Source organism: Neovison vison, chromosome 5 (genome assembly GCF_020171115.1).
Source record: "Neovison vison isolate M4711 chromosome 5, ASM_NN_V1, whole genome shotgun sequence".
Lineage (NCBI taxonomy): Eukaryota > Metazoa > Chordata > Mammalia > Carnivora > Mustelidae > Neogale > Neogale vison.
The window spans coordinates 110,143,121-110,168,090 of record NC_058095.1 but is presented as its reverse complement, the minus strand read 5'-3'; the positions used below and the strand labels follow the sequence as shown (position 1 = coordinate 110,168,090).

Sequence of the window (24,970 nt, the reverse complement as noted above, 5' to 3'; positions counted from 1 at the left end):
TCACCAAAAGAAAATAGGCAAGCAAACAAAAACCCAAACACATTCCTATAAATAACTCAGGCAGCGGCTATTAATACTGAAAACAAATAATCCACCCACTGACAGGGAACAACTGTGAAAAATAAACAAAGTAATATTCTATTTAGAAGTATCTAATGGCATATAATAAAAAAGGTAACAATCATACATACCTTCTACATTAGTAGGAAAAATTATGAAACATAAAAAATTAAGTCAAAATAAAAGTTAAATATTTTACATACCCAGACATAGCAAAGACCCTCATGATGACTTAAAAAAAAGTTAAAACAATCAGACTAATTGGGATATTCAACAGGAACATCAAAGGGTGTTATTTCATGGTGTAGTCACTAGAATAAGCTCTGGCAATGCATAAAGTATATTATAAGGGAAAATAATTCGGTTCAGAAAACTGAGAGAGGTTATACAGATACTGTTAAAATATAATTTCAACGACTGTAAATTTTTGAATGATTGTTTCAAAAACTGGCTTGTGAAACCACAATTTTGAAGTTCTGTACCATATGTCTACCATCTAGAACATTGTTAGGCAATCAGTATTTGGTTAGATTCTAGGTCATGTAATATGAATCTTAACCTGTGGAATGGAATCTTAGAACTTTGATATTGGGACCCTTTCCAATTTATGGACAATGTCTACTTAAAAATGAGCAGACCATATGGACTATAATTTTCATTTTATTGGCCTTTCAGTCTTAAACATAAAGGGAAAAATTCCAACTGCCTTTCATTAATTCACACAGCATGAAAGGGAACAAAAACTACCTTAAAAATTATCTGACTTATGATATTATGTTCAACCACACTTGTAAATGATTACCTGGCATCTTCTCCTCATCCTGTTGGTCTTCCCTCTTTTCAGCATCACCTGCCAGAATTTCATCTAGCTCATCATCGCTGATTGGCTCATATCCTTCTCCAGCACCAGATCCTAATGAATGTGCATCATCTAACTTGGATTCGTCATCTCCTGCTTTGGAAAGATCAATTTCTTGTCAAAGAGCACATCTAAGGGACATCTAAGTGAAACCAAAGAGGAAACACTAAAAATATCTGAAAAGTTTTTTTTTTCCTTAGAAAACTACATTTCTTAATTATTTAAAATACTTGACAATTCAAAAAGAAAAAAACTGAAATTTAATGGCAAGAACACAGTATTAACAGCAATATCGAAACAAGTTATAAGAAACAAGTTACAATTAAAATATGACATAAGGTACCACTAACTTATTAATGTTGCTTGCATGTGTCAATTTCTTATAAACTTCAAGTAAATCCAAATTTACTAACTTCAAAAGGATGCAATAATTTCTTTACCTATATAAGCTCATTAACTCAAAAGATTTGCAGACCTGTTCATAGAATTTAGCTGATGATACGAAGATCTTTACAGCAGTGAGGTAAAAATGTAAAAGTGCCATTAATCTTCTCCCTACCTCCCCATTCATCTTCCCTATTCCAACACAATTTTAAGAAGAATGCGGTAATATAATTTTAAAATATTTTGTTGGTACCACCAGCATTCATTTTATTTACCTTACTTATCTTTCTCAACCACAAAAGCTAAGCTTTGTCACCTAGTGAGTTAGTTGTGAACTTAAAACTTTCCCAGAACTACACAGTATGCTTAATATTTCTAATCAGCAGTTACCCACACACTTTACTGAGTTTACAACACTAGTTTTCAAAATGCAACACTATGCTTCACAGGTATAAATTTGCAGCAAATAAAATACAGTAAACTATGAGATGTTTTTAGTCATCCCATAATTTTCTATTCTATTAAATTCTTTAATAATCTCCTTATGCCTCCACCAATTTGTTTTTAAGGTAACCAACTTTAATGAGTTCATTATAGAAATATATGTCTAAACATATATGCAAATAACATTTTTATTTTTTCAAGTTTATCCAACTCATTTTCCTACTTTAGATGAATAAAATTTTTTATCTCACATTAGGTAATTCACCTATAAATTTTTATGCTATGTTATCTGTGATCACAACCAGTGAATGATATGATGTATCTTAGAGATGAGGGGCACTGACTCCAATCACAAGAGAGCTATTATAATGATTAGTTCAATTATATTCAATTATACCCCAAGGTTGTACCTCCATTAGTGCCATCACAATTTGAGGCTATTTATGCTCAAAATTGAGATGGAACTGTAATGTGAAGAACACTGAGATAAAAATGTTTCTGTTAGGGAGAAAAAGTATCTAACAGATGGTGTACTGGAATATATCTAATCAGTTAACCAAGAAACGGTAAAGATGTTTACAGTTTCAAAAGAATATGAATTTTACTCTGGGCCCAGTGTTATAATATGGCAAATGAAAAGAACAGTAAAATATTGCCACTTACATACAAGTATCTCATAATTTCTTGAGGGATTGAAATGGAGAGGTTTTATCAGAACGGTATATGCACTGGTACCAGAACTGGACAATCCAAGGAGAAAGAAGTTTCAGGAATATTTCCAGGGCAGTCATTATTATTGTTAAGCCAGCTTATAATTCACCAATGAGTAAGATGTGTAGTATGTATGCACAGGCAGTACATATTTTCATTCATCAACCATTTACTGTGTCCTTGCTATAGTCTTGATGATAAAGAAATGAAAAGCTCTGGGTCCCTAACAAAGGAATACAGTATAGTGGGGGAGAAAAACATAGAAAAATTACTGTAATACAGTGTGGGGATGCTATAAAAGCAATACAGACCAGGTGCTCTGAAAAACCCCTAGAGCAGATAAGTCTTCACAGAGGAAATGACACACAGACTAGGAGTTGATGTCTGAGTAAAAGAAGATAAAAGGACAAATGTCTACCAGACAATGGGAAGAGAGGGGACAAAGATGGCTGGAGTGTAGTGCCTTCAGAGAATTCAGAGGTGTGAGTCAGTCTGTAGTGCAGTCTGGGGCTGAAGGAGGAGTAGGGCAGTGGAGAATGATGTTCCCCAACGCTGAGGCTGGCTCTGAGTGGGTCAGAGGGGAAATGCAACTTTGGGGAATGTGTACAGTTTTCATGTATTTGTTCTCAACTGCCCTGGAAAACAGGATCACTAACAGCTATTTAGTCCATCTCTGAACCAAGAAATAACTTCTGTTTGTGATTTTTTTTTTTAAGCATCTAAGAAAAGGAGGTGATAACTAATTTTTTAACACCTCCAGAAACCACATCTAAGTTTCTTTTATTTCATACAGGCTAATTTGAACGAAGTCTATCCTGACAGTACCAATCAGGGGAATGCATTTTTGAAATATCACAGGGCTTTTCCTTACGCATATCAGCAGAACACCTTCTTAAGAAAATGTTGTGTTTCCTATATAAATGGAAAAGGAACAGAGCAGGGGAACAGACAAAAACTTGTGGCACTCACCTTCCACACTCTCAGTTCTCTCAGCTTTGTTTATATCTTCAAATCCCTGCACAGATCCTAGATCTTTATCCATTTTTTCCTTATCTGAAGCAAGAGAATCTCGCGAAGTGCCTTCTAGGTCTCTTTCATGTTCACTTTCCAGTTTTATTTCACTGCGTTTAACAGACTCTATTTGAGAAGAACTCTCAAAAGTTCTGTCTCTGTCTCTGTCCCTGTCCCTTTCCACAGAATCAGGAATTAGTCTCTCTCTCTCCCTGTCCAAATCTCTCCTTTTGTCTCGTTCTCTCTCTCGTTCCCGCAATCTATCTCGATCCCTGTTCCGTGGCCAATCTTTATCAGCATCTCGGTCCCATTCTCTCTGTCTTGTATCTCTCCTCTCTCTTTCCCGCTCTCTATCATGCTCATAACGATCACGTTCTTGAAGCCTATCTCTGCTATCAAACGACCCAGATCTTGAATGGACCTGTCGATCCGATTCAGGAGAACTTCTTCTCGAACTATGGCTCCTTGAGTCCTGGCGATCTAAAATAAATATACAAAGAGTTAACATATGAGAAGATAAAACATGCTTCATTGTTGCTACACTTGTGGTGAGCAAAGCGTAAGTCAAATCACTGTGTTATATACAACACCTCCAACTAATGCAACATTCTATGTCCACTGTACTTTAAGAGGAAGAAAATGCTTCATATCTTAGGGCCCTTTAAAGCTTACAATTTGATACTTCTCCATTCCCAATTATACACAGAACTCACTTTAAGGAAAAATTGATCTCTCTCCATTAAAGTGCTAATTAAATATGTAAAAGACAAGGGAACACATTTATTTCCACTATAACCACAAAATATCTTCTAAGAAATATATGCGTAAAAATGGGCCAGCATTAACAGAACTGATCACTTCATTATATGATCTCTTCCTATATCCTACCTTATTTTCTGGGGTCAAAAGAAAAAGCACTGGCTGTAGGAAGAAGAGCAGGAAGGTTAAAATTTTAGGCATCAATAAGGGACCTGAATACATAAGCCCTTCCACCAAGATATACTTACTAACATCTTGATGTTAAACTGATGGGCATCACTCAAAGTATCTCTATTATAACGCTGGTATTAAATGGTAGCATTTTGGTGGCATGCTTAAGCTTTTAAGCTCCTTAAACTTTAAGGCACTGTGTATCATAACCAATTTCGCATTTACTTTATATTCTGCATAAAATATAAAATTATATGTAATATACTAAGACAGGAAACACTTGGCTAGATTATAATTCAATTTTATTACCTGAAGAAGTACTTCGACTGGGTTCTCCACGCTTTAACTGATCAATCCTAGATTTTCTCTCTCCTGTGATTTCCAGACTTTTCGTTTTCTCTCTATCCCTTGAGCCACTATGCAGTACTCTCTTTCGACCACTCTGGTCATCTCCACTTCGATGGGCAGAATCATTGGACGGGGAACGGAGACGACTAGACGTATGACTACGATTACTCCGATTGCTCCCAAGGCTGCTACTCCTCTTCTGATCCACTGGCTTGCGATGTGGCGCATCTTCTATAGTGACATGAGGTGCCTCTACTTTTTCCGCCCGTGTTCTATGGCATTTTCTGTGTGAGTCTTCGTTGGCGGTACTGGGTGTGGCAGAGGCGGCAATGGCGGCGGCAGATGCGGAGAGAGTAGCAGGGGCAGTGGTACTGGCAGCAGTGGCTGCAGGAGGAGGAGGAGGAGGAAGAGAAGACGGAGAAGGTGTCCTTCCAGGAGTAGGAGCCCTGGCAGCGTGCTCCGGTTCTGCCCCCTCGGCCCGGTCAGGTACATCCTCATCAGACCAGTCACTGAATGCTGTATCTTCTTTTTTCTGAGAATCCTCTAGACTGCCATCCTTACCATTGGAAATTTCAACCAGTTCCTCTCTGGTTGTTATAGGGGGAGTCCGTGGGCCTCTCTTCTTCTTATTCTGCAGTACTGCTTCTTCATCAGAAATATCAGAATCGCCTTTGGATTTTTTACGTTTTTTTTCAATACTTTTCTTCTTCTGTCCTTTTTTGGGTGAAAATACCTGACCATCTTCAGATGCTGTCTCTGTGTTACCCCTCTCTATCCCAACATCATCCTCTTTCTTTTTCTTAATAGGTTTCTTTTGAATTTTTGCTTTTTTCTTGTTCTCATCATGAGCTCGATCAGATATGTCTCGATCATCAGACGGGTGGTGTCCCATCATGTCTTGTGCACGAGTTCTTGAACTTTCCATAATTTCTGTCTGTTCTCTTTGCTTATCTACAGAAGAAACTTTCTCTTTGAGCTCTTGCTCTTCATAGCGCCTTGAACTCTCTTTTCTTTCTAGTTTACGATCTTCCTCTTTCCATCTACCCTGCCTGTCTTCTGTAAGGTGTGATGGACTGAGAGAACGAGACTCTTGAGGTCGTACAACCTGGCTCAAGAGTCTATGTTTTTCATCTATACAAAAAGATGAAAGTAATCACACTTTCACCAGGTAAATAACATGGCATGTTACACAGAAATAATAATAACCCAACCTCTCACTTTTCATTTTAAAACTTTAAAAGTGGCAGTAATTTCACTCACAATAGGGCTTTATTACAAATAGTAGGAGATGACAGTGCCAGTACGATACAGGAACTGTATTTCTAGCATATACTTTAGTCACATGAGATATTCAGAGGCAGCAAAGCAAGAAAAGTTTTAAATCTTACTTCATCACTTTCTACTAATGCCAAAGAATGATCTCATGGTTATAAAAGAAAGTGGATATAGATATACAGAAAATAGATTCTGCTTACTTTTATCATCTCCGCTGTTGTACGCATCACTGTCAGGAGAATGCTCTCGCCGGCGCTTAGGTGACTGACGAGGGCTAGGACTTCCTTCATTTCTATAACGTTTCCTAAGTTGAACAAATATAACTTATAAACCTCCAGGGGATAAAAAAGTGATTTCTTTACTAGTATTATTTCTTTACTATAACTAGAATATAAAATTGTGAGGGCAATATTGTCAGAGCTATATCATACAAAAAGGAATTCAGCATCTTTTTTTTTTTTTTTTAAAGATTTTATTTATTTATTTGACAGAGAGAGATCACAAGTAGACGGAGAGGCAGGCAGAGAGAGAGATAGAGGGAAGCAGGCTCCCCGCTGAGCAGAGAGCCCAATGCGGGACTCGATCCCAGGACCCGAGACCATGACCTGAGCCAAAGGCAGTGGCTTAACCCACTGAGCCACCCAGGTGCCCCAATATTCAGCATCTTTAATAAAATTCTTCACTTCGTTTGTTAAGACACACAATTGTGGACTTAAAATACAAGGCAATAGGTCTTTCTTCATTAAATCATCAGATTTAATCTTCATTAAATCACCAGATTTAATTACTACAAGATGGTAACATACAACAGAGGCATTAATAATATATAATGCACCCTTGACTAAAACTTACTCATTAATTTTAATTTTTATGATAAAGAAATATTTTATGTTGGGAAGCCAAATGAGAAAATTTAGTATTTGCTTTGGAGTCAAAAAAAACATGAATTTAAGTTAGTTATATCATACACCGAGTGTTAGTCATGTTGTGGGTATACTGGAAAAATTGGTTCCTTCCCTCTTCTTAGAACAAAAATCACTTGCTTGGTGGCAAGTTAATAAAATAATTCATATGTTCACTATATTTCTAGGTCTTTAGGTTAAACCTTAAATGACTCGTCATTAATATCTCTGGTACTTAAATTATTCTAGTGTTTTCGTATTTATTCATTAAATTTTGGCCAGTTTTTTATTAATTTTGTTTATAAATACTATGGTTAAAAGTGGCAAAAACACTGCAGTACACCTATCTCCTTGACAGCTCATTTATACAGATGAGTAACCAGGTGGAAAAAAGGAGATTAGTATGACAACTTACAGGCACAAGCTCATACAATTCTCTATCTGAAACTCCTCATCATTAGGCCATCTATCTCTCCATTCTTTGAATCTGGGCTGGCCCACTGACTCGCTATGACAAGAGCATTGTGGTGAAAGAACATTGTGTAAGTTTGGAAAGTCAAGACTCAAGAGGCAACCAGACTTCAGCTTTTGCCCTCTGAGTATGTTACCATCATTATATGCAGAGTTTAAACTACTGGAGAATGAAAGGTCATGTGGAGGAGAAAAAGAGATGCCCTAACCTAACAGGCTGTACCAAAATATAAGATTGGGGCCATTTTGGGTCATCCAGAACCAGTTGAACTACCAGACTGACTGGAAACATGAGTGATCCCAAGTAAGATCAGCAGAAGCACTTTGCTGAGCCCAGCCAAAAGTGTTAATCTGTATGATTATGAGCAGGTAAATTGTTGTTGCTTTAAACTAACTTTCTGTGTGGTTTGATACACAGCAAGAGATAACTGATATATGAGAATAAAGTGAATAATTAAAATATACAAAAAAGAACTTTTAACTTCAAGGAAATAGTTATAGAAACAAAATTAAGAGTAAAATAAATAGTATGGCAATTCAGCAAATAAAACCTATATAATAGTGGTTAAAGAAGTTCTGGATAGGAGCGAGGAGTCAAGATGGCGGAGAAGTAGCAGGCTGAGACTACCTCAGCTAGCAGGAGATCAGCTAGAGAGCTTATCTAAAGATTGCAAACACCTGCAAATCCATCGGCAGATCGAAGAGAAGAAGAACAGCAATTCTAGAAACAGAAAAACAACCACTTTCTGAAAGAAGAGATCCTAATCTCTTCAATCTTTTTTTTTCTTAATTCTTTTTTAAATTCTTGATTGAATTTTTAATTCAATATCTTTTTTTTAATTCTTTTTTTATTTTTTTTCTTTCTTTCTTTTTGAACCTCTTTTTATCCCCAAATCAGAAGAGATCCCAATCAGAAGAGATTGGGAGATCCCAATCAAAGGAGATCCCAATCAGAGGAGATCCCTCACCCAATCGTGAGGATTTCTCCCCCCTCACGATTTGGGATCTCTTCTGATTTGGTTAAAGCATATTTTCCTGGGATTGTTGCCACCCTTTTAGTATTTTACTTGCTCCTTCATATACTCTTAGCTGGACAAAATGACAAGGCGGAAAAATTCACAACAAAAAAAAGAACAAGAGGTAGTACCAAAGGCTAGGGACCTAATCAATACAGACATTGGTAATATGTCAGATCTAGAGTTCAAAATGACAATTCTCAAGGTTATAGCCGGGCTTGAAAAAGGCATGGAAGATATTAGAGAAACCCTCTCCAGAGATATAAAAGCCCTTTCTGGAGAAATAAAAGAACTAAAATCTAACCAAGTTGAAATCAAAAAAGCTATTAATGAAGTTCAATCAAAAATGGAGGCTCTCACTGCTAGGATAAATGAGGCAGAAGAAAGAATTAGCGATATAGAGGACCAAATGACAGAGAATAAAGAAGCTGAGCAAAAGAGGGACAAACAGCTACTGGACCATGAGGGGAGAATTCGAGAGATAAGTGACACCATAAGACGAAACAACATTAGAATAATTGGGATTCCAGAAGAAGAAGAAAGAGAGAGGGGAGCAGAAGGTATACTGGAGAGAATTATTGGGGAGAATTTCCCCAATATGGCAAAGGGAACGAGCATCAAAATTCAGGAGGTTCAGAGAACGCCCCTCAAAATCAATAAGAATAGGCCCACACCCCGTCACCTAATAGTAAAATTTACAAGCCTTAGTGACAAAGAGAAAATCCTGAAAGCAGCCCGGGAAAAGAAGTCTGTAACATACAATGGTAAAAGTATTAGATTGGCAGCTGACTTATCCACAGAGACCTGGCAGGCCAGAAAGAGCTGGCATGACATTTTCAGAGCACTAAACGAGAAAAACATGCAGCCAAGAATACTATATCCAGCTAGGCTATCATTGAAAATAGAAGGAGAGATTAAAAGCTTCCAGGACAAACAAAAACTGAAAGAATTTGCAAACACCAAACCAGCTCTACAGGAAATACTGAAAGGGGTCCTCTAAGCAAAGAGAGAGCCTACAAGTGGTAGATCAGAAAGGAACAGAGACAATATACAGTAACAGTCACCTTACAGGCAATACAATGGCACTAAAATCATATCTCTCAATAGTTACCCTGAATGTTAATGGGCTAAATGCCCCAATCAAAAGACACAGGGTATCAGAATGGATAAAAAAACAAAACCCATCTATATGTTGCCTCCAAGAAACTCATTTTAAACCCGAAGACACCTCCAGACTTAAAGTGAGGGGGTGGAAAAGAATTTACCATGCTAATGGACATCAGAAAAAAGCAGGAGTGGCAATCCTTATATCAGATCAATTAGATTTTAAGCCAAAGACTATAATAAGAGATGAGGAAGGACACTATATCATACTCAAAGGGTCTGTCCAACAAGAAGATCTAACAATTTTAAATATCTATGCCCCCAACGTGGGAGCAGCCAACTATATAAACCAATTAATAACAAAATCAAAGAAACACATCAACAATAATACAATAATAGTAGGGGACTTTAACACTCCCCTCACTGAAATGGACAGATCATCCAAGCAAAAGATCAACAGGGAAATAAAGGCCTTAAATGATACACTGGATGAGATGGACATCACAGATATATTCAGAACATTTCATCCCAAAGCAACAGAATACACATTCTTCTCTAGTGCACATGGAACATTCTCCAGAATAGATCACATCCTCGGTCCTAAATCAGGACTCAACCGGTATCAAAAGATTGGGATCATTCCCTGCATATTTTCAGACCACAATGCTCTGAAGCTAGAACTCAACCACAAGAGGAAGTTTGGAAAGAACCCAAATACATGGAGACTAAACAGCATGCTTCTAAAGAATGAATGGGTCAACCGGGAAATTAAAGAAGAATTGAAAAAAATCATGGAAACAAATGATAATGAAAATACAACGGTTCAAAATCTGTGGGACACAACAAAGGCAGTCCTGAGAGGAAAATATATAGCGGTACAAGCTTTTCTCAAGAAACAAGAAAGGTCTCAGGTACACAACCTAACCCTACACCTAAAGGAGCTGGAGAAAGAACAAGAAAGAAACCCTAAGCCCAGCAGGAGAAGAGAAATCATAAAGATCAGAGCAGAAATCAATGAAATAGAAACCAAAAAAACAATAGAACAAATCAACGAAACTAGGAGCTGGTTCTTTGAAAGAATTAATAAAATTGATAAACCCCTGGCCAGACTTATCAAAAAGAAAAGAGAAAGGACCCAAATAAATAAAATCATGAATGAAAGAGGAGAGATCACAACTAACACCAAAGAAATACAAACTATTATAAGAACATACTATGAGCAACTCTACGCCAACAAATTTGACAATCTGGAAGAAATGGATGCATTCCTAGAAAAATATAAACTACCAAAATTGAACCAGGAAGAAATAGAAAGCCTGAACAGACCCATAACCAGTAAGGAGATTGAAACAGTCATTAAAAATCTCCAAACAAACAAAAGCCCAGGGCCAGATGGCTTCCCAGGGGAATTCTACCAAACATTTAAAGAACAACTAATTCCTATTCTCCTGAAACTGTTCCAAAAAATAGAAATGGAAGGAAAACTCCCAAACTCATTTTATGAGGCCAGCATCACCTTGATCCCAAAACCAGACAAGGATCCCATCAAAAAAGAGAGCTATAGACCAATATCCTTGATGAACACAGATGCAAAAATTCTCACCAAAATACTAGCCAATAGGATTCAACAGTACATTAAAAGGATTATTCACCACGACCAAGTGGGATTTATCCCAGGGCTGCAAGGTTGGTTCAACATCCGCAAATCAGTCAATGTGATACAACACATCAATAAAAGAAAGAACAAGAACCATATGATACTCTCAATAGATGCTGAAAAAGCATTTGACAAAGTACAGCATCCCTTCCTGATCAAAACCCTTCAAAGTGTAGGGATAGAGGGCACATACCTCAATATCATCAAAGCCATCTATGAAAAACCCACTGCAAATATCATTCTCAATGGAGAAAAACTGAAAGCTTTTCCACTAAGGTCAGGAACACGGCAGGGATGTCCATTATCACCACTGCTATTCAACATAGTACTAGAAGTCCTAGCCTCAGCAATCAGACAACAAAAGGAAATTAAAGGCATCCAAATCGGCAAAGAAGAAGTCAAATTATCACTCTTCGCAGATGATATGATACTCTATGTGGAAAACCCAAAAGACTCCACTCCAAAACTGCTAGAACTTATACAGGAATTCAGTAAAGTGTCAGGATATAAGATCAATGCACAGAAATCAGTTGCATTTCTCTACACCAACCACCAACAACAAGACAGAAGAAAGAGAAATTAAGGAGTCAATCCCATTTACAATTGCACCCCAAACCATAAGATACCTAGGAATAAACCTAACCAAAGAGGCACAGAATCTATACTCAGAAAACTATAAAGTACTCATGAAAGAAATTGAGGAAGACACAAAGAAATGGAAAAATGTTCCATGCTCCTGGATTGGAAGAATAAATATTGTGAAAATGTCTATGCTACCTAAAGCAATCTACACATTTAATGCAATTCCTATCAAAGTACCATCCATCTTTTTCAAAGAAATGGAACAAATAATTTTAAAATTTATATGGAACCAGAAAAGACCTCGAATAGCCAAAGGGATATTGAAAAACAAAGCCAAAGTTGGTGGCATCACAATTCCGGACTTCAAGCTTTATTACAAAGCTGTCATCATCAAGACAGCATGGTACTGGCACAAAAACAGACACATAGACCAATGGAACAGAATAGAGAGCCCAGAAATAGACCCTCAACTCTATGGTCAACTAATCTTCGACAAAGCAGGAAAGAATGTCCAATGGAAAAAAGACAGCCTCTTCAATAAATGGTGTTGGGAAAATTGGACAGCCACGTGCAGAAAAATGAAATTGGACCATTTCCTTACACCACACACAAAAATAGATTCAAAATGGATGAAGGACCTCAATGTGAGAAAGGACTCCATCAAAATCCTTGAGGAGAACACAGGCAGCAACCTCTTCGACCTCAGCCGCAGCAACATCTTCCTAGGAACATCGCCAAAGGCAAGGGAAGCAAGGGCAAAAATGAACTTTTGGGATTTCATCAAGATCAAAAGCTTTTGCACAGCAGAGGAAACAGTTAACAAAACCAAAAGACAACTGACAGAATGGGAGAAGATATTTGCAAACGACATATCAGATAAAGGACTAGTGTCCAAAATCTATAAAGAACTTAACAAACTCAACACCCAAAGAACAAATAATCCAATCAAGAAATGGGCAGAGGACATGAACAGACGTTTCTGCAAAGAAGACATCCAGATGGCCAACAGACACATGAAAAAGTGCTCCATATCATTCGGCATCAGGGAAATACAAATCAAAACCACAATGAGATATCACCTCACCAGTCAGAATGGCTAAAATCAACAAGTCAGGAAATGACAGATGCTGGCGAGGATGCGGAGAAAGGGGAACCCTCCTACACTGTTGGTGGGAATGCAAGCTGGTGCAACCACTCTGGAAAACAGCATGGAGGTTCCTCAAAATGTTGAAAATAGAACTGCCCTATGACCCAGCAATTGCACTACTGGGAATTTACCCTAAAGATACAAACGTAGTGATCCAAAGGGGCACGTGCACCCGAATGTTTATAGCAGCAATGTCCACAATAGCCAAACTATGGAAAGAACCTAGATGTCCATCAACAGATGAATGGATCAAGAAGATGTGGTATATATACACAATGGAATACTATGCAGCCATCAAAAGAAACGAAATCTTGCCATTTGCGACAACATGGATGGAGCTAGAGCGTATCATGCTTAGCGAAATAAGTCAAGCAGAGAAAGACAACTATCATATGATCTCCCTGATATGAGGGAGTGGTGATGCAACATGGGGGCTTAAGTGGGTAGGAGAAGAATCCATGAAACAAGATGGGATAGGGAGGGAGACAAACCATAAGTGACTCTTAATCTCACTAAACAAACTGTGGGTTGCTGGGGGGAGGGGGGTTGGAAGTAGGGGAGTAGGGTTATGGACATTGGGGAGGGTATGTGCTTTTGGGTAAATTGGAAGGGGAGATGAACCATGAGAGACTATGGACTCTGAAAAACAATCTGAGGGGTTTGAAGTGGCAGGGAGGTGGGAGGTTGGGGTACCAGGTGGTGGGTATTATAGAGGGCACAGCTTGCATGGAGCACTGGGTGTGGTGAAAAAATAATGAATACTGTTTTTCTGAAAATAAATAAATTGGAAAAAAAAAAAAAGAAGTTCTGGATAAATTCAACTACTGAGATGACAATATAATTTTTTTTAAAAGATTTTATTTATTTGACACACAGAGATCACAAGTAGGCAGAGAGGCAGGCAGAGAGAGAGAAGAGGGGAAGCATGCTCCCCGTTGAGCAGAGAGCTGGATGTGGGGCTCGATCTCAGGACCCTGGGATCATGACCTGAGCTGAAGGCAGAGGCCTTAACCCATTAAGCCACCCAGGCGCCCCTGAGATGACAATATAATTGATAAAAATATCAAGATACTAGTCTCAGATAGCTAGTTATTGTTTTAGAGCTGTTTGACTCCCAAGTTTCTGGGGTTCTTGTAATGTTTGGATTGTCCAGTGGCAAAGAACCAGAGCAAACTTTTCACTGTAAACAGAGATCAGAATCATGAAAAAATGAAATCAAAGCACAGGACTGGATAATAATAGTAAGTAACAAAGATTTCGGAATTTCGATCTTAGCTTAAGGACCTGGTCAGAGAAGAGAAATAATATGTATTGTGTGCCTACATGTAAGGGTACTAGCTGAATTTTATGTTAATGTAAGATTTTTTTTTTTAAACATGGGGAAAGGGAAGCCAGTGGGTGAACTATAGAAAACCCTGGCTGCAGAATTAAGGGAAGTCAAGATCTAACAGAAGAAGACTCCACTTCTGTGCTATGTTCTTTGTCTATAACCATAATCTCCAATAGCAGTGATGAAAAAAACTTAAAGCAGGGAGCTATATTCATCACGATTCAAATGAGCTAGAGGCAGAAGCAATGGATATACAAATTATTTGTTTTAGCAAACTTAAAAAAAAAAAGGGCAGTTAACTCCAACAAAGTTGGCTTTATGTCCATAAAACCTCAAAATTGATGAAGGAGTCCAAAATTCTCATGGCTACAGTGACTGACTTAGCTCCCTTGTCTACTCCTCAACTAATGAGAGCCCCAACATACAGAGAAGGCTGTGAAGATGATAGGCATACACTCAAGCCATCTTAGCCATCATCTGGAGAAAATCTTTCTGAAACTGGAACTCACACAGAAGAAAACAGTGGAGATGGAGAGACAGCATTCCTAATACTTTGTTTGAAAGTCTGAATACAGTCACATCAGAACAAATGAACACCGACCATGGACTTCCCAGATACCTGAGCAAATAAATTCTTTTTGTCTAAAAAAAAAAGGCAAGTGGAAAAAAAGAAAGAAAAGAGAAACTGTCCTCAGATCTTTGCAATAGTAACACCACATCTTATGATCCCAATAATGTATAATAACTCCATAGCTCAAGAGAGGACAACTCCTCTCTCTCATCTTCTAGCCAGGTAGTAGCTGTAGGGCTTCCTTCAGTTTTAAGACACTGTGAATGCTTCCGGGGCTGGGGGTAATGACTCCAGACTTGTAAGTACACAAAACTCATGAAGGATTATTAGGAATAGCATAGGTAATACCTCCTGGTGACTGGTCAACTCCATAAACTAGTTATAAAGTGGATATGATGAGGTGTAGTTTATTGGTTCTATCACTTATAGTTGGATTCCTTAACAAATCTATAGAAGCCGAGTAAGCCAATATGTCATTAAAAATGGCACAGTAAATAAGAATGATTAATTATATCCATGGCTACAGAAATAGGATGAGAAAGTGTTTCTTTCCTAGACAATTCAAAAGACTTTAAACACCAAATATATATAATAAAATTAAAATACAGGAAAATGTAGAGAGGAAAAAGAATTATTATAAGGACATTAGGGGCACACTAAAAAGCATTAAATGAAACTTTTAAACTCTTTACTGAAATGTAACTTTAAAAAACTGATTCATTCTCATTCTTACTTTGACTTTCTCTCTTCATGTCCATCTCTGGGATTCCTGTCTTCTCTGGTATCTTCTCGCTTTTCTCGGCGGTCATCTCGTCCTTTATCTTTGTCTTCCCAATCCCTCTGACGCTCTCGTTCTTTATCCCTCTCTCTTGCTCTCTCTCGTTCCCGCTCTCGCTCTCGTTCCCTCTCCCGCTCTCGCTCTCGCTCTCTCTCCCGTTCTTCTCTCTCTCGCTCCCGCTCTTTTTCCCTATCTCGCTCCCTCTCTCTCTCCCTGTCTCGGTCATGGTCACGATCTCGCTCTCTTTCACGGTCCCTCTCCTTTTCTCTTTCTCTTTCTCTCTCCCGCTCCCTAGCACGCTCTCTTTCCAGCTCTCTCTCCTTCTCTCTTTCCCGATCCCGCTCACGCTCCCTCTCCCTCTCCCGCTCTCTGTCTCGCTCTCGCTCCCTCTCTCTTTCTCTGGCCCTTTCATCTCTTCTATCCTCCACTCTGTCTACTCTTCGTTCCTCTCTTCTTTCATCACGCTCAAGCTCGTCATTCCTTCCCTGATGTCGAATTGGTGAGCTTGGTCTTTGATCTACAATGAAAATCAAGTTTTGTCAGTGATTAATTTGACAGATAACCTATTGGTAAGACAATATGGCAAATCTTAAATTTTATCTGTGTATAGGGTCACACTGGCAGCAAATATAAATCAGGTACTATATTTACGTTTAAGTTAATCATTCAAATAATCACCCCTAGATGTTTACAATTTTTTTTTTCTTAAAGGTAAGTTTTATTTGCCCTCTAACTAACGTGTTTTCTGTTCCCCATCAACCCCGCCTCCCACCTCCCACTGATCCACCTTTGATCTTTCTCTGCATGCTCCCTACCCTACCTCCAGCCCACTGCTCCAACCCCACTTTCTGCCATCTCTACCCTTCACCTCTGATCTTCTCTGTCCCCCCAGCAGGACCTGAGAACACTGGTGGCAAAGGATAGGGGCAGCAGGAGGTGTAGAACATAGGAGCTGAAGGAAAAAAAAAATTTCCCTCGTAAGTCACACCTCTAATTTCAGGCCAAAATATATACATATCAAAGTGCAGCTACTATGTGAGGAAAATATAGTAGAACAAAACATCTGTCAATAATTGTTGCTGCAATATCAATTTATCATAAACTAGAATATTAAGGGTACTGATGCTTAGCAATCTTGAAGTAATCAAATGTAAAGTGTTTCATATTAGTGATATATATTTATAATAAATTAAAAGTTTTATTTAATCATATTACTCATCACTCAGATGAAGAGCTGTTTTCTTAAAAATGTTAAACTGATCATCTCATCACATTTTATATAAATATATTTTTTTCAATACATGAATCATATAAACACAGCGAAAATGAATACATGCTGCCCAAATGTCCAGTTGAGGGGGAAATTAGTCTGGGACCAGAAAAATGTATTAAAAAAATGGGATTGACTTTTCCACAGAATTAACCATTTTTGAAAATAGTTCACTGTGGTAGGATCTAGGCTACTTATATGAGGTTTCTATTTCCATATTATGTAATAATGTTTATGGGTTAGTCATAAACCTATATTGTATGGGTTACATTATGGTCAATAGCTTTTCAAGTGGAATATCTAATACCAGCTTATTAAAAGCAGAATAACTTAAGGATGTTTCCAGGGAAGGGATCAATCGTTAAAGTAATTTTAATTTCCTATCTTATCACAGATGAAAAAGGCAAGACTTAATGCATATTTACTCTTTAGAGGTTACTTATCAATACAAAAGTTCATAGAATTTTAAAGCTAAAACAAAACAAAATCTTATCTGGCTGTTTCTTAAAAACACAGAAATTATGGTCCAGAAGTTGACTGGCCAAAGCCACAGAGATGGCAGATTTATTAGGACATTGGGACTAGAAGTCAGTTTCTCCTAAACCCTTTTTTATTTTTGCTGAAACCAACTTAAATTTAAAATGGTTCTATTGTTCACTTTTGATTCCCCAAATGCTACATATTTATGGTCTTAGATTGTCTGAGTTCCTGGTTGAGGGGTCATACTAATGTCACAATGATTACAGAACCTGAAATTCAATACTGCAGCATGTAGTAATTCATTCTTGAAATTTCTGATTACAGTCATGTCAGGGAATAAACTTTTTTACTCACACTTCTTATGATAGATAAAAATTCTATTTTCCCCAACCAAAAAGTCAATGTCTCTTACTTCAAAGAAAATGGAGAGGATATAAGAACATCACTTTAATGTGTCCAAACTTTTTTTCTATCTTTTCCCCAAAATATGTTCTTCAAAGATGCTTTTCTCTTCATATTATTTCCTTATCTTAATGAATGACATACCCATTCATGAAAGCTGGAGAGCTCTGAGCTATCCATCAATTCACTCTCAAAATATTTCTTAATCCATTTCCTCTCTCCATCCCTACAGTTAGTATTCTTAACAGACTCTGATCACCTCTTCCTAGATGTCTATGTCATCAACAGTCTAACTGGTTGGTATCATTGTCTTCAGTCCTTCCCCAGACTTACTTATACTTTTTACATGAAAACTCTATTTTTTCCAACTGCTTTTCCCTGCCTACAAGGCAACCAATCAAAAATTTTTAGCCTGGTTATTAGACTATTTAGAACCTGGTCTATAGTCTCTCACCAGTCCTTTTTCCCAGTTTCTTTCCTTCCCTACCTATTATGGCATACCTCTACTCCCAACACCATAACTCATTACTACTCTAAGCATATGTTTCTTTTAGTCCTGCATGTCAGCACATGCTACCCCTTTTCCCTGCCAAGTGTTCTTCCATCGTCCTTCTAGCAAACTCTTTAGGGAAGCTCTCCTGATCTCAGAACCCTGTCTGCTCCTCTGTCATCTCACAGAACTTCATACAGTAGTAACATTAATTACACTCCAATTGTCTCTGTGTATCCTAATCAGCCTGTTAAGAACTAAAGGGAAGACTGAAATTCCTGAGCACAGAACAAGGTGCTTGCACACATCCCTACCTTCAACCTCTATCAATCTGCCTATTGCTCACCGTACTCTGGTCACACTGGCCTTCTTTCAAACTCTAGGACATAGTATTTCTTATCTCAGAGAATTGGCACATACTCTTCCCTCTGCATGGAGTGTTTTTACCCTCAATCTTCACAATGCTAGTTTCTTCTCTTGCATTTATGCTTCTGCATAAATGTCATCTTTCAAATTTTTATACACAGTCTATCTAAAGAAGGTTCCTCTCTTATCCTTTATTTCTATCTGGGCACATTCTTTGTGTCCTTGATTGCACTGAACAGTCATTTCTCTTTTTGGGTGTTTAAGGGGAGGTATCTTCCCTCCCATTAAGTTCTAGAAGCACAAGAACTACTGTACTTCAAAAACCTAGCAAAATGCATGAGTACTCAATAAACGTTGTGGAATATACCGGTAACCTCAAATATATAGTTCTGTTTCAATCATACAACTGCTATTTATTGAAGTAGTTATAGTAAAGTAAAGCAGAAAGAGGACAGAACTTGCAGTCAGAAGATCTGAGTTTGAATTCCAGCTCTGGAACTTACTTCTCTGTAACACTGGAAAAATCACTATCCTTCTCCTAGCCCAAATCTCTTAAGTTATGAAATGTGAATTCTCTTGTCGTCATACCAACACTCACAGGAATATTATAAAGGTAAAAGGATTTTAAAGGATATTTTATATATATATTCCCAGACTTAGTATCTTTTACTATATTAAGTCTGCTAATACATAAAAAGCAACTATCAAAGTTCCCAGAAACTTAATACACGTATGGTTGAGAACTAAATACAAGACTGAAACCAAATGTTGCTACTGAATTCAGGAATAAGAAGAAAAAGCCTGAGCTAGGATATCCAACTAGGAAAAAAAAGAGAGAGAGAGAGAGAGAGAGAGAGAGAAGAGACATTTAAAAAGCACAGCATTACAAGGACAAAATGTTAGATTAAGGAGAGGTGAATCAGCTTTAGGTAAGATATAATTTCAGGTATCAACACACAACATATAAATTCCAGCCTTATTTGTAACTAAGGAAATCATACACATCTTTTAACACAAATCCATTAGGCTTACCCTACCAAACTCAACTCAACCAAGTCTAATCTCATCTATACTACTGAAGTACCTGGTGTCTTAGTGACCTTCCTCTCTCATTACTGCCCATATCAACACACACACTGTTACCTTTGTGATTCTGCCCACTATGAAACATCATTATTCAATTTCCTACTCAGTCAAGTTTCGTACTATATTAATCTCAGCATTATAGCAAACGTTACTTCAGAGTTACTAACTATCTCTTATGAAGTTAGTTAGAGCTTCATAAGATCTTAAAGAGTTTAAAGGCCCTAATACAGATGGATAATAAAAGCTTGTTAAAGAAACTGCTTATAAACCCTTTTTAAATGACTTCGAGTAATCTTGCTTCAAAACTGATTTAAGAGAGTGTATCTAACAGAGTAGAATCTAATACATTAACCAAAAATGTTTAGTTTAAGATACACAAGAATATAAAATTAGCTAAACTATTGTAAATTCTCAAGAAGGAACATGCATATAAAATGTTTCCTCAGATCACCCCCAACCCTACCATCATCAATTTTTTTCCCCTTTGTTCTTCTGACAGCTCTTATAAGACTTGGTGTATTATCAAAGTTAGTGAGTGAGTGGCCAGGATACTCAGGTGGGAAAGCATCTCCTCAATCAGAAATGCCTAGAATGGGCACCCAAGCATCTATATTCCTTAAAGGGTTGTAAGCTATTTGGTTAAGGTGAGAGACATAAAGTAGGGCACGTAGGTTCTTGCAGTATGCAAGTACTTACTACATCTCAGTACCCACCATGCTGCCAAACAGGTCCTTTGATAGCTAGCTATTTACACACTCTCTCTTAAACTAAGTAAACAAGGAAGATTACATGAGTAAATATAATAGTTTCAAATGTATCAACAAGCAAAAGTCTTAACAGATGTATTAAAAAGTAAACTAATAAATGGTTTTTAAAAGACAATTCTCCCAATCACTGTTGGCCATTATTGAATAATAAGCGATTTGACAAACCTCTCTCTCTGTTGTCACGACGGTCTCTCTCTCCATGTCTTCTCTCAAAGGAAGAATCCCTTGCTTGGTCTCTGTTGTCTCTTTCAGGATATCTGTCTCTTTCAGGATAGCTACTCCGAGTTTCCCAGTTGTCATGATAGTTGCTACTACTACTGTGACTATCAATTTGAGAACCTCTTGTGCCTCGACTTCCTAAACAAAGGATATACACACAAATGTTTAAACATATATACTTTATTACACAAGTTTCATCAGTAACAAACTTTCTTCCCCAAAACACACAAATAAAGAAGGTGTGTTAGTGTTTCAAAGTATGGTAATCATTGTGGAAAAGAATATTAAATGTTGGATCAGAACACTGAAGTTGTCTAATGATGGGCTTGGGTAAGCTAAGTCCCAGTTTTTTCCTATCAATAAAAAAAGTCTTAATGGAATCATAAAGCAAGAAGACTCATTTCAGTTAACCCAAACCCAACAAAACAAAAAATGAAAACTATCTGTTCACACCTAATTCACAGAAATATCATGAAAATAATGAAAAAGTGGATATATATTATGGCTTTGATTACAATTTATAGCAAAAACATTCCAATACAGAACCAAGGTACTTTGTGAACATTAAGTGGTGCCTGAAAATTTTCATTAAAAAATGTGGGAAATGAATGTTCATAGTAGCTTTATTTGTAAAAGCCAAAACCTGGAAAGTACCGAAATGTCTTTCAATGGTGAATGGTTAAACTGTGGTATCCCCCGACCGGGAAATACTACAAGGAACGAACTATTAATACATGTAACAACTTGGATGAACCTCAAGGAAATTATGCTGAGTGAAAAAGCCAATCTCAACAGGATATATATAGCATGGTTCCATTATGAAGCATTTATGGAATAACAATTATAAGATGGAGGACATATTAGTGGTTGCCAGGGGTCAGGGACAAAAGAAGGGATTTGAGTGCAGCTACGAAGGGGTAACACAAGGAGTCTTGTGATACACAGCTGAGCATCCTGACTGTGGTAATGATAATCCAAAGCTACATAGCCACTATTGGAAAACAGTACAGCAGTTTCTCAAAAAAATGAAAAATAGAACCACATATGATTCAGTAATCCCACTTCTGGGTTAATTCAAACGAATTGAAATCCGAATCTGGAAGAGAAAGCCCATGTCACAGCAGTATTATTTAAAATAGCCAAGACAAGGAGGCAACCCTGTGATAGATAAATGGATAAAGAAAATGTGGTATATACATATAACAGAATATTATTCATCCTTAAAAAAAAAAAAGGAAATCTGCGATTTGAGACGATATAGCAACATAGATGAACCTGGAGGACATTATGTTGAGTGAGATAAGTCACACACAGAAAGACAAATACTACATGGTGCAACTATGTGGAATGTGGAATCTAAAATAGTCAAACTCTTAGAAATGGAGAATAGAACGGTTAACTGCCAAGGGCTGGAAGTAGAAGGAGATGGAGAGGTGTTAGTCAAAGGGTACAAAGTTTCAGTTGTAGAAGATGAATAAGACTTACAGAGCTCTACAGTACAGTACAGTGCCTACAGTTAATAATACTGTCCTGGAAAGGAAAAAATTTGATAAGAGGGTAGATGTTGTATTAAGCATTCTCATCACACACATACAAAATAGTAAAGACAGAGCAAAAGGAAACTTGTGCAGACAATGGATATGTTAATGGCATAGATAGCAGTGATGGATTCGTGAGCACATACTTATCTCCAAGCTGTATATGCTTTTTGTATGTCAATCATATCTCAGTAAAGTGGCTTAAAAAAATGCAGAACTACACACACTCACAATACATAACAGGCTTTGAGCCTTCAAAGAATTAGAGAAAAATTCTAAATACTGTTAACAATGTATTTTAATAGTCAAAATATCTGTATAATTAAAGACCACAAGGAAGAAATTTAAAACATTTTTTAAAAACTAGAAATGAGCTAAATATAACATCTAGGAATGAGTAAATTAAATAATAGCTTAGATGCTGCTAAGAGATATTTAGGGGGGGAAAAAAGATATGTCTAGGAAATGACCCAGGAAACAAGAGAGAGATGAAAAATCTGAAAGTTAAGAATCAGAGAAGATACAATAAGAAGATTCAACATATATCTAACCTATGCTGTTTAGAGTCACATTTAAAACAAAAAGATACAGCAAGGCGAAAAGGATGAAAAAAGATACTTATCAAATACAAACCAAAGGAAATGTTAGTAAAATAACCTTCAAAACAAAAAGCACTATTAGAGATAAAGAGGGTCATTCTGCAGTGGTAAAAGGAATAATCTGCCTTTATACCTAACAGCAAAGTCTTTTAAAATATTCAAAGCAAAAATTGATCAAATTACATGAAATCAACAAATTCACAATAACAGTGGAAGATTTAACTCACTTCTCTGTAATGTTAGAAAAGGCAGACTAAAAATAATTATATATTTGAAACCATGGTTAACAAGCTTGACATGAGACACCCTTTGCATCCAACTATTAAAAGTACACACAGAACATTTATGTAAATTTCTGAGCCACAGTTTAGAGTCTTGACAAATGCAGATGTCAAAGAGTCGACTTTAAAGTCTTCTCTGACAACAATTAAAATTAAGGAAGGGGATTTATTTTAAAAAGTTATGATCGGAAATTTAAAGTCATATTTCTACCTAATTCATGAATCAAGGAAGAAATCATATTAAAACTTACAAAGTGTTTAGAATGGTTACTAATACAATTAGCACACATTTCACAACAAAATAAAACTTAAGAGCAGAAATTAATAGAACAGAAGAGATACAAAAGAATATAAACCAAAGATTAGTTATTTGAAAAGACTCAAAACAGACACATCTCTGGCAAGATTGAGCAAGAAAAATAAGGGGATATAGTTATAGATATAAAAGAGATTTAAAAAAGCAAATTTTGGAACATCTTTGTATCAAAAATTTGAAAACAAATTTCCTGGAAAAACATAACACTGCTTTAAGAAAAAAATAAAAAAACCCAAATCTGTAAATATTACAACAATCCAAATCTATTAACTCTTTTTTTTCCTCCAATTTATTTATTTTCAGAAAAACAGTATTCATTATTTTCTTACCACACCCAGTGCTCCATGCAAGCTGTGCCCTCTATAATACCCACCACCTGGTACTCCAACCTCCCCCCCGCCCCCGCCACTTCAAACCCCTCAGATTGTTTTTCAGAGTCCATAGTCTCTCATGGTTCACCTCCTCTTCCAATTTACCCAAAGGCACAAATCTATTAACTCTTAATGAGAAAACTCAACTGATAGTAGAAGCTATAACCATCAGAAAAATAGGAAACGCTTAACAAACAAATGTTAAATTGTCGAATAGATAACTAATCATATATAAATTGTTCCAGAGGAAAAAAGAAGCAACACTACCTAACACATTTTGTATGTCTAGTATAACTTTGATGCCCAAGCCAAACAAGAACAACATAAAAAATGAACTATGCAGTGGCATGCAGAATTGGTTCACAGTGGCTTGAAAGAGCCAATTGTGTGCATCTCTTTTCATGTCAGTAGCTGAAAATCTGATATGGCAAGAGTATTTATACCATGGAAACTGGCAAAAGCTAAAAAGTTAGGACTTTTTCTGAAGAGTTCGTTAAATATTTACCATTATGTCACTAATCTTATGTAATCTCAATTGAAAACACAGATGTTTCATTCAATATCACAGTTTAACCTAATCTAGAACTTTAAAAAAATGAAAAAAATTCCATTCATCTTAGAAATGCCTGGATAGTTCTAAAATGTAAAGAAATATATAACATAAGTAAAAAGGTTAAAGAGACCAACTATGACCTTCTCAATATACAGAAAAAATGGTCATGATACAAGTTGTTAGCTAAACTGGGGAGATTAGGGGACATCTGTAACACAATAAAAAAAACCTGCTAAAAATCTACAAACATGCTGCTTAATGGTAAAAGGCCAAAAATAACACTTTAAAATCTGGAACAGAGCAAAGAAGCCTATTTTTAAAATGCACTTACAGTCAACACTATATTGAAAGATCAGCAGGTTATTGACAGTAAATAAATAAGAAGAGCCAAATCTGTTCCCAGACATAAATGTTTAAGAGAATCCAATTAGATCTCCTACAAAAATACAGCGACATAATAATGTAAGATTAATATACAAGTATCAATTCTCATTTCCATATACCAACAGTAAGTGGTAAAAATAAAATACTTTAAAAAGAAATTATTTAGTGACACAGAGTTATTCACTAAGCACTGTTCAAAAACAAAGATGGAATAATAGGGGAGGTGCTATAAATCAATATATAATTTATAGAACTTCCCCTATTATTC

At 36.8% G+C, this 24,970-nt stretch overlaps 1 protein-coding gene across 2 annotated transcripts in view; it reads right to left on the bottom strand.

Annotated features, from left to right (window-relative positions):
• ZC3H13 (zinc finger CCCH-type containing 13) overlaps nt 1-24,970 on the bottom strand; it is a 114,923-nt gene that overhangs the window by 11,527 nt on the left and 78,426 nt on the right. For both annotated transcript variants that reach the window (XM_044249752.1, XM_044249753.1), the window contains exons 11-16: nt 20,607-20,798; nt 15,536-16,097; nt 6,223-6,326; nt 4,709-5,878; nt 3,428-3,949; nt 863-1,012 (exon numbers count right to left, since the gene is read on the bottom strand). In XM_044249752.1, coding sequence (XP_044105687.1) covers nt 863-1,012; nt 3,428-3,949; nt 4,709-5,878; nt 6,223-6,326; nt 15,536-16,097; nt 20,607-20,798 — 2,700 coding nt within the window. The remainder of the gene's footprint in view (nt 1-862; nt 1,013-3,427; nt 3,950-4,708; nt 5,879-6,222; nt 6,327-15,535; nt 16,098-20,606; nt 20,799-24,970) is intronic.